The sequence below is a fragment of the Triturus cristatus genome, chromosome 4_1 (assembly GCF_964204655.1).
Source record: "Triturus cristatus chromosome 4_1, aTriCri1.1, whole genome shotgun sequence".
Lineage (NCBI taxonomy): Eukaryota > Metazoa > Chordata > Amphibia > Caudata > Salamandridae > Triturus > Triturus cristatus.
In genome coordinates this window covers 1,166,754,645-1,166,770,460 of record NC_140585.1, presented here as the reverse complement: position 1 = coordinate 1,166,770,460, position 15,816 = coordinate 1,166,754,645, and the positions used below count along the sequence as shown (strand labels likewise).

Sequence of the window (15,816 nt, the reverse complement as noted above, 5' to 3'; positions counted from 1 at the left end):
TCCCAATTTAGCTGATTCTTTTTGAAAACAAAAAAAATAATTTAGGTTTGGTGGATGGCCATCAAGTTCGATGGCAGCAGTCCACCAACTTTTTTGGACCTTGAATGGAACCGTCATGATGGCGGCTCCCTTTAAGATACAAAGATGACTATTCACTGGGTCGGCAGTCATCTGTAAATTTGACAAGTGGTAGTCTGTTAGGATCGCAGAGATAATGTCCCCCGCCACACTAACAAGTGGAGTACCGTCCATCAAACTCAAAATCGGGGTACATGTGGTCTAGATTAGGTAAATTTCACATTAACTATCACCCCTCTTCACAGAAATGTTCCTTTCACTATTAGGCGTGCCTCCGCTGACGAGAAGAAGCAAGGGCAAGGGCAACCAGGAGAAACAACTCCCTGTGACACAGAACAAAGGATCACAGGCCTGGTAAGTGATGCTGGAGAGCAAATGCTAAATTAACAAGAAAAGCATGTCTCAAAGTGGGATAAGCCCTTTATGAGAAATATACCTGAAAGTGCCTTGTGTAAAGACACCCACAGGGCCTTTTATAGAAACTGTACCACAAACAAGTTTATTGGAAGAAAGGCCAAGTACCTTTTATACATTCTGTATCAAAACACAATTTGTAGAAAGGCAGAGGAGCACCTTTATATTAATTGAACTTAAAGTGCTTTCTGTCATACAAACTAATGTCAAAATACTTTCTAGGATGACAGATCCAGCACCCGTCACAAAAACAGAAAAGCATTTTAGTGATAGAGTATCTTTAATAACTATTGTATCCCAAAACACATTATACAAATGCATGCACAACACATTCATTCCAAGAAAGGCAGACTCTGTATCTACCTACCCCTTTTGTATGTGTTAATCATCAACAAGAGCAATTCATTGGGCTCATTGGGCATTACAGCGAGTGTTCATTTTACTGCTTAGATGTTCAGAAGAGGCAAGGAGAGACAAAGAAAAAGAAAGCGGGTTCAGTCCATGCACAGCCCGGTCATTGGGAATGTGACAATGTATCTAATCATAAGCTTTATGGCCAGGCTCCAGCCCTGAACTTAAATGCCCCCAGTTCAAAATGTGTCTTGTGCCATGGTGGCTGTGGGACAGGGTTAAATGTCTTGTGGCCGAGCCTTGTCATGTTGTAGAGCCTGATATGTGTCAGCGTTCGTGTTGCACAGTGTTGCATCTTGTACTCATGTCTAAAGTGTGGGGTTAGGGCCCCTGAACCAGAATATGTCAGCCTGGTGTTTAGATAACTGGTGTAACATGGCAGCAGGTCTCCTCAAAGGTTTGCTACATATCCTAATAGGTGGGTCAGCCTGTATTTCAGAATCTATGATATCTCCTGCAGGTGGGTCAGTCGTTCAGTTTCAGCTCATCGTATACGACAGAAATGGCGACCCCATTTTCCTCTCCCAACACCCTACCTCTGAGAGCTTGGTTGTCCAATCCTCTACCTCGAAAGGCTCGTTCCCTACTGCTCCCCCAGATTGGTAACAAGAAGCTGGAAAACCTTGGGAAGGAGCTGTTTTCTTCCGCCAGCTTGCGGCTGCAGTCGGTGAACACCACATATCTATTGGGCCATTACACTTACTCTGTGTGGGATATAGTTGAGCAGGTGCTGCCGCAGTGCCCGGAGGAGGCCCGGGCCGCGCTCTCCCGTGCGGTTGACGAGGCAAGAGATGCAGCAAAGTTTGCCATTCGCTGCGGACTGGACGCCGCCGACTCGATAGGCAGGACTATTTCAACGTCGGTAGCCCTGAGACGCTACGCCTGGCTGAGTCCACTGGCTTCTCGAGTGATATCCAATCTACACTGTTGGACATGCCCTTTGATGGCCGTCACTTGTTTGGCGACAAGGCAGACCACGCGCTTGAGGGCTTCAAGGAGCCTCGGGCTACGGCCAGGTCCTTGGGCCTCGCAACTACATCTCGCCCATGCAATCTGCCTTTCACCTCTTTCGTGGCTACGGAAGGGGTGCCCCGCCACGTTCCTCTCAGAGCCACAGGCCGGCGCAAGCTGCTCAGCCTCTGCGTGGCCGGGGACGTGGGACCCAGCGTTATGGGTCGTGGAGCCAGCGGGCGGGTCAGTCCACCAGTGCCCCTTCTGCAGCAGCCTCCAAGCCCTCCTAGTCCGACCTTTCAGGGCCACCAGTTACCAGTGGGCAGCAGGATCCGCCATCATCTCCCCCACTGTCAAACCATCAAGTCTGACAGTTGGGTTTCACTTGGCCCTTCTCCACCAGGAAGTTACGGCTCTCTTGGTCAAGGGAGCTATTGAGCAAGTTCCTGCCCCAGAGTAGGTAGTGTTTGTTATTCCCACTACTTTCTGGTGCCCAAGAAGGACAAAGGCCTGTGTCCTATCTTGGATCTCAGGAACATCAACCGCTTCCTCCGGAAGGTGAAGTTAAAAATGTTGACATTGGCTCAGGTCCTGTCTGCCCTCGACCCTGGAGACTGGTTGGTAGCGTTGGACTTGCAGGACGCCTATTTTCACATCCCCATCCTGCTCACCCACCGGCGTTACCTGTGTTTCGCAGTAGGTCACGAGCATTTTCAGTTCACCGTGCTCCCCTTTGGCCTTACCAGCACCCCTAGGGTGTTCACGAAAGTGATGGCGGTGGTCGCAGCTCAGCTGCGCAGATCAGGGGTTCCAGTCTTCCCCTATCTCGACGACTGGTTGTTGAAGGCGAGCTCGCCCTAGGCTGTCGTCTCTCACCTCGAGACTACGGCAGACCTCCTGCATTCACTGGGGTTCACTGTCAACGTGCCGAAGTCACACCTGATTCCCTCTCAGAAGCTCCTTTTTATCAGGGCAGTTCTGGACACAGCGCAGTTTTGGGCCTATCCTCCCTAGCACCGAGTCTGGGATATTCGGGGTATGATTCCGATCTTACAGCCTCTATCCCAGGTTTTGGTTAGAATGACTCTGAGGCTGCTGGGTCTCATGGCCTCCTGCATCCTGCTGGTGCATCATGCCAGGTGGAACATGTGGGATCTGCAGTGGGACTTGAAGTTCCAGTGGGCACAGCATCAGGGGAATCTTTCCGATTGCATCCAGATCTCAGAGGGCACTGCACACTAACTGCAGAGGTGGCTGACGGACCAGGATTAGGTCAACGACAGAGCCCTCTCCCCTCCCCACCCAGAGTTCTCAGTGGTGACAGGTGGATCACTTCTGGGGTGGGGCGGCCACATGGGGAAGGCAGAGATCAGAGGCCTCTGGTCTCCGGCGGAGTCCGGGCTCCACATTAACCTTCTGGAGCTCCGGGCGATTTGTCTTGCACTGACGGCATTCCTTCCTTCAGTCAAAGGAAGAGTAGCGCAGGTATTCATGGACAACACCACCACCATGTGGTATTGCAACAAAGAAGGTGGAGTGGGGTCGTGGGCCCGCTGTCAGGAGGCCCTTCGTCTCTGGAAGTGGCCGGAACATCAGGGCATGTCCCTGGTGGTTCAACACCTGGGGGGGGGGGGGCTTACCTGAACTCCAGGGCGGACAACTCAGCCGCCAGTGCATGATGGATCACGAATGGCGGTGCAAGATCTCTTTCAGCACTAGGAAGAGCCTTGGTTAGATCTATTCCCCACCAAAGAGAACGAGCAATGTCAGCAGTTCTGCGCGTTGGAATTTCCGAGGCAGCACTCGCTCGGTGACGCTTTTCACCGCAAGTGGAGTTGCTGTCTTCTATACGCCTTTCCGCCTATACCACTTCTGCCCAGAGTGCTGAATAAGATCAAGCGCGACCGGTCCCAAGTCATTCTTGTGGCTCAGCACTGGGCACGAAGATTCTGGTATCCCGAGATCTTGCACATGGCCATGGATCCTCCGATCAGACTGCCTCTTCTGTCACTGCAGCAGGGGACGGTCCTCCACCTGAACCTGTCCAGCCTCCACCTCCTTGCATGGAGATTGAGCGACGACAGTTTACAGCTTTCGACCTTCCTCCCAAAGTCTGTAATGTCATCTTGGCAACCAGGCGTCTCTCCACTAAATCAGTATACGCCTGCAAATGGAACAAATGTGTGGCATGGGGCACAGCAAAGGCTGTGGATCCCCTTTCCACCCCTCTTTCAGAGGCTCTCCTCTTCCTTCTTTCTTTGGCCAAGTAGGCCTCTGCTCTGGGCACCCTTAAAGGCTATCTTTCGACCGTTTCGGCCTTTCTTCGCCTTCTAGATCAGCCTTCTCTTTTCAAGTCCGCTATTGTAAATAGGTTTCTACAGGGCATTATTCATCTCTTTCCACCTATCCCTTTCGTAATGTCTCTGTGGGACTTGAATCCTCTTCTGACTTATCTGATGTGTGCTCCCTTCGAGCCATTACATAATTGTCCTCTCAGATTTTTGACTCTGAAGACTGCCTTACTGATTGCCATCACCTCTGCTCGCAGGGTGAGTGAGCTTCAGGCTCTTTCTTCTAAGCCTCCTTTCCTTGCTGTTTATCCGAACAAGGTTTTCCTTCGAACTCGACCTTCTTTTCTTCCCAAAGCGGTTACCTCTTTCCACATAGGACCGACCATCACTTTGCCCACCTTCTTCCCGCTGCCGCATCCTTCTAAAGAGGCCTATATATCTCAGACCATTTCTAATTCTGGAAACTGCTCTCGAACATTGTTTAGTACAGTAAAAAAACTTGCGGGCTCTGATACGCAGGCACGTCCACCTACTCTTAACGAATAACAGTGTGATAATCTTGCAAACTTTTTTGTGGACAAAGTCAAAAAATCTACTCTGTTCTACAAAATACTCGGACTGTAGTATCCAGTCCAACTCTCTGCCGGACGGAACCTGATCATAGGACTTGCAGTCCCATGACTCTGGAAACCTGGTCACTTCTTGATATTACTTCTTTCAGAAAAATTTTAAATGGAATCAAGTCAGGATCTCCCCGTGATTTGATGCCAGTTTCTGTGTTGCAGCAGTTGGACTCTTCTTCTTTACTCCTTATCATGCAACTGTTGAATGCCTCAATTCAGGAGGCTGTTGTGCCTTCTGACTGGAAGCATGCGATGGTGCTTCCTCTTTTGAAAAAGGCCGGAGCTGATCGATCGCAGCTGTCCAGTTTTAGGCCTATTTCCCTGCTTCCCATCTATTCCAAAGTATTGGAAAGACATGTTAATCAACAACTCACACTGTTTGTAGATTCATCTAATCTTCTTCACCCTTCTCAATCGGGTTTCCGAGCTGGTTTTTCTACGGAATCTACATTGCTCGGAGTCTCAGAGTTGTTGCGGCAGCATTTGGATGCTGGGGACACCGTAGCTCTCATCTTGCTTGATTTGAGCGCTGCATTTGATACGGTGTCCCATACTGTGCTCCTAAAAATATTACAGGACTCTGGTATCATCGGCACTGCTCTTGATTGGCTTGCATCTTTTCTTACTAAACGGACCTTTCAAGTTTTTTCTTCTAAAGCTATGTCTAAAACTTACCTCTCTTCCTATGGTGTGCCCCAGGGCTCTATCTTGAGTCCCATTCTTTTTAATCTATATGTCAAACCTTTGGCAATTATAGCAGAAGAAGCAGGTCTCTGTCTATTTTCCTACGCTGATGATACTCAGATTATTTTCTCCCTTTCCTCTGGACAGTGCCATGGTTCATCCAAACTTCAGATGGGTTTGAGGAATATTGCTTCGTGGATGCAGAGCAATTTCCTTAAGCTTAATGACGATAAGACCGAGCTCCTTATTGAAGATGTTATGATGCAGATGAATGCAAATAAAGAGAAAATGTTTAAACAAAAATAAGACCGAGCTCCTTATCTTAGGGAAGAATAAAGATCTCTGGGGCCCTCTACATTGGCCGTGTGAAATGGGAGCCCCGCCTCAGCCCGCTGAATGTGTTCGTAACTTGGGAGTTTTGATTGATGTCAACCTATCTATGAAACAACAGGTGGTAAAAGTAGCCGCCACCTGTTTCACCATCTTAAAATGGTTAAAAAAAATCATGTGGATGACCCCATGCCCAGCCAAAAAAAACGTTGTCCAGGCCCTCGTGACTTCGCGACTAGACTATTGTAATGTTTTGTACTTGGGTATTAATAGGGAGGTCACCCGGAAACTACAAGTGGTGCAAAATTCAGCTGCTAGGCTGCTCTGTTTGCTGCCCAAACATTCCTCACTTCAAGTGCTTTGTATAATCTGCACTGGCCCAAGATTGGAAGCAGAGTGAAATTTAAAGCCTTGTGCTATATGCACAAAATTAAATCGGGCTCGTCCCCTAAATATCTTCAAGCTCTGGTGCACCCTTATTTGCCCTCTCGTGTGCTTCGTTCTGCTACCCAAGGTAAATACATGGTGCCCTTTATCAAGCTGAAAAGAATGGGCGGCCGCTCCTTTGCCTATCTCGGACCTGTGCTTTGGAATTCCCTCCCAATAGCACTCCGTATCGAGCCGTCTTTATTGGTCTTTCGAAAATTCCTTAAGACTTGGTTGTTTGACCAATAACCAGTTTCTGTAATTCCCTTTACTGTCGGAGTGCTCCAGTTTTTTCTGTTAGTCTTCAGCGCTGGGAAACCCTTGTTGGGTAGCTGTGCGCTTTATAAAATTATGATAACATAACAGGAGAGGCTCCACTGTCTGGATGCAAAACATGTGCCCTCTTTTTATCTGGATTGCACAAGACAATTCCGGGTGAATGATCAGCTCTTTGTTGGCTATGTGGGGGCCAAGAAAGGTCAGGCCATGCAAAAGCGAACTATCTCTCGATGGGTCGTTCTTTGCATTAAAATTTGTTATTCCTTGGCGAAGAAGGAACCTCCAGTGGGGTTGGGCGCCCATTCCACCAGGGCGACAGCAGCCACTACTGCTTTGGGACGTGAAGTCCCCCTTCATGACATCTTCCAGGCAGCCACGTGGGCTTCCTTACACACATTCACTAAGCATTACTGTCTGGACAGCCAAGTCCGGAGAGACGGCTTCTTTGGCTGTTCAGTTCTCCAGGACTTTCTGGTGTGAACTTAGTTTGCAGACCCACCTCCGGGGTTGGTATTGCTGGGGTATCTATTCTAAGGTAAGGAATCCATAACTAATAGTTTCTTTCAGATAACAAGTTACTTACCCTCGGTAACGATATATCCGTAAGACACATATATTAGTTATGGATTCCTTACCTCCCCACCCATCCTCCCCATTCTGAGAACTGGCTTCTGGGGTAAGGGACTCTAGTTTTATGCACCAGTGGTCAGTGTGTTGCATGGCACTGCGCTTCTGGCATGGAATGTCGTGTACAGTAATATAGGTGAAGGTTTGAAGAGAAATTTTCAGTCACAGGCCTCTTGCCTCTCCGGCTCAATGCACCAATGCATCCATTAAACTTTCAGACAAAGCTGATCATTTGTATGGGACCCCAAGGTTTGAACTCCAGCACTTCTCTCAGCGTTCCATCCCCTCAAGATCTATAAAATGAGAACTGATGAGTTGAGTGAAAATGAATAACGTTATAATATCCCCACACCCTTCTCCCAGCTAAATCCTCCCTGAAACAAGATCTCGAATCGGGCTTGTGTGCAATGCTGACCAGCATAGTGCAGTTCTGTGTATGGACTTCCGCCTCACCGCTTGTTGCGGTCACCAGCCGCCACTGATTTACCAACCCTAAACCTAACCATAAGTTAATCAGATTGCATTAATATAAATGATTTGCAAATGATCTCCTTTTTTTACCCTGATACTAAATACTTACCACAAAAGTTGTTTTCTGATCATTAGGATAAATATACTCTCGTAATATAGGGACAAAGTAAGGTTGCTGTCAAAATAAAATCAAGGAAGTAAATGTCAAAAGGCCTTGCAATATAAAAACAAGAAGGAAAATGCCTCACAGAATAAACAAAGCTAACTAAAGGGACGACACCGTAAGAGAACCTTACATTAAAAAAACTGTATAATAAAGACCCAATAAAAACACAACACCCTCTAAGAAAAGGGCTTGGTCTGTCTCTGTATACATTTATTTGTGGTATTATTTGTAGACAAGGTGGCCTTTCTTCCTGTAAACTTTCCAAAAGCACTCCAGAAAGACCAGAATAGATGTGCATTCTGAAGAAATTCACGGCGACAAGCATTATCTAGAGTGGACCCCAAAGCGCAAAGTATATGTGGTCTCTATTGACTTAATTGGGTTGACCTTCAAGATCTACGTAGATTTCCTTGGGTTGCTCTTCTGCCACTCGTATGTGTATTCCTAAGACAATATACCATGGCTGGCTGTTAAATGCCCGTTCCTATGGGACACTCCCTGCTGCTCTTGGAATGACATCTCAGAACATGTACTGTGGCTCATTTTCATCTCTACCACTCCTGTGCCGACTCCTCAGAGCATAGAACATAGCTAGTTGCTTTAAGGTTACTCCGTAGTTTCTCCTGAATAGACACCAGAGTGAATATGTAAGTGAATAATGCCCATTTCAATGTTTTTCCCTGTCTCATCTCAGTGGATAGAATGTACCATGTCTGGATGGGAAACATCGGTTACATCGCGGTGTTTACACCGCAATACCTTTACAACCCGGGTATTACAACACAAGTCATTACAATGACTTGCGCTGTATGGCGCTCTAACCTAAGGAATAGTATGATTTACTATTCCAACGCCTTCCCTACCGTATGTAGACTGGAGTTGGAATACTAAATCATACTATTCCTAAGTCCAGCGCCCTCCAGCGCAAGTCGTTGTAACGACTTGCATTGTAATGCCTGCGCTGTAAAGGTATCACGGTGTGAACACCGCAATGTAACATCTTATATTCTGTCTGAATGTATAAATGCGCATTCTGATGGGCTTCTTCCTGCTACACCTCGACAGAATCCTTAGGCATATATTGTGTCTGGTCATATAATAATGTGTCCCTCCTTTTTTCTCGGGTGGACACATTTCAGCATATACCATTGCTTGTTGTACTATCCTCATTTTTTGGGTAGCTCCATGTGACTCCTGGATGGACTCTAATACATATATAAACCATCCCTGACTGCATAATGCCCATTCTCAGATGGTGCTCTCTCCTATGGAATTAGCGCACACAGTATAGTACGGGGGGTTGGGGGGGGATGTAACACCCTTAGCTGTTGGGTGTGCCTATGTGCCTCTTACTGAATGCAGTTTAGGCTGTATGATACAGACCATTCCAACTACAGACAGTATCCGCATGAGTGACAGATTCTATTCTCACACTTTTCTCCTAAACCCATGTACAGGCACAGCTAATCTCCTGCTACACCACAGTTACGAGCAGTTTCTGCCATACATGGCTGAAACAAGCACCCTTCCGACGTGAAGCACCACACTTCACATACAGTCTACGAGACAGACACACACTCTGCCATTCGTAACACTCCCACAGAGTAATATACTCGTCCGCAATGAATGAAGCGCTATATAATGCAACTGTAGTAAAATACATATACACAAATCAGCCCAAAAACATTCCCCAATACACTAATACCTCCAGAATTCTGCACACCAGCTAGTGTGTATACAGATGCACCATGTTAGAGCCGCATACTGAAATAAGTAGCACAGGTTAAGGAGTCTTTGTCAAGTCTAATGATGATCTCTCTGTTTTTTAGGAGAAGCGTCTGTCCATCTTGGAGAGAGAGTACACACTGATGTTGGCCAGACTGAACAACCCTGATGAAATCGCCAAAACACTGAACCATGTTCTTCCAAACCAAATAGACACTTCCACTTTTGAGGTCAGAGAAGATGGAAATGGCTCCTTAAGCATCTGAACACATGAAGACCACCATGTAGCTCAAAAAAGAACACCTCCGCACACCACCACCATGGCCCTGGTGTCTGTAGTATTCTATTCTATTCTCGTGTTTTTTGTACAGCTTGTAGCTATCCAACCGGGTCTCCCAGGGCTAAAGACAACACATCTGCAAGATTACTAGATGTACAAAAAAATAAGGAAAAAGCCTAAAATAGATTTGTTTTCAGAAGTTTCCTACAACTGGATTCAGACTGGTTCATTGTGAGGACTGTGGGGAGTTTGTTCCAAATTTGGGGGGCAGGGAAGACGAAAGAGCGGCCCACACTTTGTCTGTTAAATCTATTGGACTGTTAGCAACCTTAGATTACCGAACTCTAGAGACCTCCTGTGGATGTAAAGATTGAGTAGTTGCTGTATAAGCAGTGAGCCTCTCCCGTAAATGGCCCAATGGGCGTGGCACAGTGCCTTGAAATGGATTCTTTTCTGCACCGGAAGCCAGTGCAGGGCTGCTAAAGCCAGTGCAGCCGACTGGTGTTTGGGGATTTTTTTAAGAATCCGAGCTGCCACATTCTGGACAACTTGTAGTCTTTTTATCACAGACTTGAGGCTGCCCAGATAAAGGGAGTTCCCATAATCTAGGCAGGAGTTGATCAGTCCCTGCACCACCACTCTTCTTGAGGAGGGTGGTAGCCATTGTAGCAGTTTTCTTAGAGTTCCCAGAATTCCAATACAGGTTCCGGTGAGCTTACTGGTCTGGGATTCCATGAAGAGTTTGTTATCGACCCAAAAACCCAGGCTTTTGACTGCTAGGGTGGGTTGGAAAGATCACCAAGGTGGTCCGGCCATGAAAGTTCCTTCCACCTTGAGAGGTTGTTTCCAACGACTAGTACTTCAGTTTTAGGCTGCTTGCGGACATCCAGTCTGTAACCTCCTTTAGACAGTAGTTTAGTTGGTTAGATGTCTTCCCAATTTCTGGCGTGAGAGATATGATGATCGGCGTGTCACCTGCATAAGACACAAGTGTGAGGTCCTGTACGCACACAAACTGCGCCAGAGGAAGCACACATAGATTGAATTATGTAGGGCTAAGGAAGGAGGCCTGTTGGACCCCGTATTTTAAGGGGTGGCTGGCGAGGAAAAGGGCTACTTTGTAGACCTGGAAGCTCCTATTTTCTAGGAAGGCTACTAGCCATTTTAGTGCAGCCTCAGAACTTCTGCCTTTCTCCAGCCTCTGAATAAGGATCAAATGCCAAACAGTGTCAAAGACCATGCTCAGGTCTAGAATTATCATAGCTGCTGAGCCGCCTTAGCCAAGGATTGAACTAAGTTCCTCTGTGGCTACTAGCAGGACAGTCCTCGTGCTGCTGCCTGCTCTAAAGCCTGTTTGGGTGGGATGGAGAATGGCTTGAGTTCCCAAATAGCCAGAGAGGTGTTAGTTCATGTTTTTTTAGTACTTTGCTCGCTACCAGAAGTAAGGAGATTGGTCTGTAATTTTCTACAAGTAGAGGATCGGCCCAGGGCTTTTTTAGTAAGGGTTTGACAATGGCGTGTTTCTATGCAGAGGGAACATTGCCAAGGAGTGATTAGAAAGGTCTGTTACTGTGGACAAGAGTGCATCTGATTTCCTGTGGTGAAAGAGGACCCTGGAAGATACATCTTGTTTTGTACACACTTCAATGAGAAAATCACTAAGAATAAGCAATATTTTGGACTAATATTTTTGGGAATTTTGGGTAGAGGGATGATCCATTCCGAATAAACTATAATACAACTTTAGGCCTTTTAGGATAGAACAGGTGTGGTGTGTTTCATGCAAGTCCTGAATTAGTACGTGAACTCTGCCTAGTTTATGATAGAATCCGAAAGATACAAGTGATAGGTACTTCATCAATAAGGCTTTTTGGGGAGGGGGGCTCCATCACAGTAGAGGCTTGCATATAGTTTTTCAGTATAATAGGTGCGTGGTGCAGCAGGAACCCACATTACAAGAGCCAGGTTTCTGAAGGCACAAGAGCCTTTTTACTTTAACAGCATTGTTAAAAGTGACTTACTTGCTCGCCTGGTTGTGGTAAAATATGTCAGAGAAAGTAAATACTTTGCTTTAATGGGATAAACTGGCACATTTTAAAATAGCCTAATAATATGTTTCACCAATGACTGTGGCTCTCTTCAGTTACCACTTCTGTCAACTTTTGGTTGTTGAACTACCTGTGTCTTTCTTGGTCCAACCCATGTCTTGGCTCGTATCAAGTTAAGTTTTCAGTCCTATGCTTTTCTGAAAAATTGACTTTTTCCATTCATTTAAGGGACTTTTTTACATCGTGTTGTAACATTGTTTGGCCATAAAGGTGGTAAGACCACAATGTGACATTTTATGGGTGATGACCATTAAACATAAAAAAGTCAGACTTTTACTCTACTGTCAAACGCCATTGGATAAATTAAATGGTTTGAAACGTCAACAATCAATGAAGATGTATTTTTTGATGGGATCATACCTCACTGCACATTGAAAGTGCAGCTCATTTGCAACTTGCGCGCCCTGGATTCAGTCTTGAGTCTCTAGTCCATGTCAGTACTGCAGCCGGCATGTAATAACACAAGCCGATATCTCTTATACAGCTAATAGATGTAGGGAGCTCTCTCTGATGCTACTTGACTGCGCCAAAATGAGAGCTTGAGGGCTGTATACTCTGAGCTGCTCTGATTGCCGATCTGTTAATCACCACAATGTCCAGACTTTCGCTATATGCCTAATCTCTGCTGGAGAATACCCCATGATTGGCACATGCCAGTTTTAACTTATATTACTAAACTCGTTGGATGAAGATCTCTCACCTTTCGTTACCCAGGTATTGTTGAAACTGCAAATACCTCAACAAGAGAATATCCTTCCACGTACCCAAGAGGAACCACCGCTTCGCCGACCTCGCCTTGGCATAGGTCCCCCGCATCCGCAGAAACAGAGCAGGCGGGAGAACCTTCTCCTACATCGCAGCCAAAACCTGGAACGAGCTCCCGGTGAACCTCAGCCCCTCCCCCACCCTTCACATGTTCGGGAAGGACTTCAAGACCTGGCTCTTTGACTGATACGGAGCTGCTCCCCTTGCCCCCCCTCCCCCAGCGACTTGAGACCCTCACGGGTGAGTAGCGCGCTTTATAAACCCCTGATTGATTGATTGATTGATTGCTTTCATTCCTCCCTTGCTCTAGCTACTCTAATTGTCAGCAGAACTGATAACTATCATGCCCAGATGACATGGATCCTAATGCAAGAAAGGAAACTAGGCCCCTTACACCTGCGGTCAATAATAAAAGATATTGGGGTGCAGAGTGCCCCTCACACCCCTTAGCCCAGTTGTCACTATACTCCCTGCACTAATGGTGACTATTGGTCTCAAAGACCCTCATTCTACCTGCCGTTCTCTCTCACATCCTTCACTTCATCCCTGTCCTCCTTCCACCCCCACTTCTCCCTTTCGCTTCCTTTGTCTCTCTTCTTCCTCTTTCATGCTTATGTCCTTTCTCACACGCTTTCTCTCCTTGCTTGACTAAAACCCTTTCTTCTCTTTCTCGTCCTTTCCCCCAAGTACAACAGCATCTTTTTCCTTCTCTCTAGCAACCTCCTCTTAATCTACCTGTTCTATCTCCTTCCTCCCTCTTCTCAGACACATATATTATGTTCACTTCTTTTTGTCTTCCATCTCATTTCTCATGTTCTCTCTCTCATATCCTTACGGTCCTTTCTCTTCCTCTTTTCTATCCCCCTTGCTCATCGTTATCTTCTTCTTTCTGTCACTTTGCCCTTTCCTTTCTATCTTTCATCCTTTCCTTTTCTTTCATCACTTCTCTTTTGGCTCCATTTTTCACATCCTCTATGCTCTCCTCCATAATCCATCTACTAGTCCCCCAACTAAGAGTCAACACAGTGCCAGGCCCCAGCTAGACTGTATTTAAATCTTTTACAGCATGTAAACTGTCATCTAACTGCAGCCGGTACAGTGTAGGCCTGGGCCTCCCACTCGCATCTGTGCCATGGCGCCACTGCACCAGCTGCATCACTTATAACTACACTTCTGGGATATGGCAAAAACGTGCCCATCCACAATAACATGGTGTTCACAACCAAGCAAAGAGCAGAAACCCCCCACAAACTAACTTCATGTTCGCACAAACCAAGTTTGGAGGTGTGGGAGAGAGTAAAAACATCAACCTCCACCTTGAACAGAAGAATACAAATCCGGATCGCGTGTGATAAGGAATTTAATGTGAGAGATCTCTGGATAGGCACGCTAGCACTGCATGGTTTTAACTCAGATATATTTGGAACATTTTTGGGAGCAAGAACAACGATTTGTGAACTGCAATTATTAATTACATGTATCCAGTCTTATTCCTTAAGGGATTGAGGCACGCCAGACATTTCAGGCAATTTATTTCAGATAAATGTACATATTTTTCATCTAATTGTGAATTGTTTACATTGTCAGTGGTGAAAAAATGTAACCTGGCTTTAGCACTTAAATTGACCAAAGGCGGGCAACCCTTTTTATTAATAAATATAACACAATAGCCACAGGACACTCATATTTAGTAGCGAGAGATGCAAAGGCTCTTTTGGGTGAGAGTCAATAAGCCATAAAGAATGAGCAAAATTCTCAAAAATGCGATTTTTAATGGTTATTGTCTTTCAGAACTGAAGCGAACACGTTTCGCGACTTGTCAAATTTAAGTGTACTTCCATCAGGGCAAAGAGAAGAGGTAAACAACTTGAGAACACTTAACGTACAATGTACGCTACAATACTTTGGGAGTCCATGTAAGAGTTTGATGGACCAACACCGTAGTAGAGGCACTTGTAGATTATTGCAAAAGTTCAAGAAATTTGTTTAGACTCTGGAAGAGTGGCATGATACCCATCAGCGATTTGATAGTGGAAAAGCCAAGTGGCAACACTGAAAAGTATATAATCTGGGAATCCTTCCAGTCTTTGGTTCAATTACAAATATTGAATACATTTACCCGTAACATCTTCATTAGGAGTCCGCAAAAGCATACGCACCACTGATTGTAATAGTCAAAGTTGACAGCTTGGATAACACGCTAATATAGTTATCCTCATCTCAACAGATCAACTCATCGCGAAATGGTGGCAGTCGTCGTGACCCTAAGTGCAGAGGCATACAGTAGGGAAAGCGATGTGTGGGGGAGCCACCATAAACCTTAAGTAGTACTTTTAACCCCCACCGCTCAATCATCATAAGTTCTACCTGTAAATATTCCGCAGTGTTTGGCTACTGTATATTTATGGATGCCCCATTGTTTTCTATTAGGCTCAAAACTACAAAAAAGTCTAAACTGTAATGGCCCTTGTAGCACTGGGGTTTCATGGTTAGTACACCCTGCTATCCAGGTCATGCCTTCATGTGGGTCACTGCAGCTACCCTGGGTGCAGCAGCAGAGAGGCTAAGCTATATTACAAGCTTTTTGCATTTTGATTACCCCCTTGTGAAAATGCAAAAAGCCCTTGTGGTGAATGGGAGGGTGGAGCCCGCAGGGATTCGAGTTATTTACAGCACTGAGAAGGCTGTGTTTAAGACAGGAAGAAGCCATACAGGGTATAAATTGCTTCTCCAGTATTACACATGGCCTTCCCAGTGCTGCTGTGTTATTGCACCGGCAACACCTGTATTACACGAATTATGTTTTTTGTTTTACATCAGATGGCTCTGGAGGCCATTGATTTTCCAGGGAGGCGGGATGTGGGGCTTTCCAAACAGGCAAATCAATAACTACAACTGACACTGGCACTTCCATCAGGCTCATACCCTGAGGCAACAGAGACAGAGAGAAAGAGGAGCAGAGAAACTGGAGAGGAATAGAGAGATGAGAGAGACTGGAGTGACAATGAGATGCAGGGGACAGCAAAAGAAAGAAGAAGAATAAGAAAGAAAGGGGGAGACAGCAGGAAAGAGAGAGACAAAGGAGGCTTATACAGAAAGTGAGATAGTGTGGGATTAAAAAAAGAAAAATTCCTTCTCCTCGGTAATTAAAAGATCGCATCCGTCTCGTTTGAGCCTTTGTTACCTC

At 45.9% G+C, this 15,816-nt stretch overlaps 1 protein-coding gene across 1 annotated transcript in view; it reads left to right on the top strand.

The window, feature by feature from the left end:
- The window catches only part of RASAL3 (RAS protein activator like 3), a 213,903-nt gene extending 201,715 nt beyond the window's left edge, over positions 1 to 12,188 (top strand). The window contains exons 17-18 of the mRNA XM_085654354.1: positions 345 to 432; positions 9,581 to 12,188. Of these exons, the coding sequence (XP_085510480.1) occupies positions 345 to 432; positions 9,581 to 9,742 (250 nt within the window). The 3' untranslated portion in view covers positions 9,743 to 12,188. The remainder of the gene's footprint in view (positions 1 to 344; positions 433 to 9,580) is intronic.
- Positions 12,189 to 15,816: the final 3,628 nt, after the last annotated feature.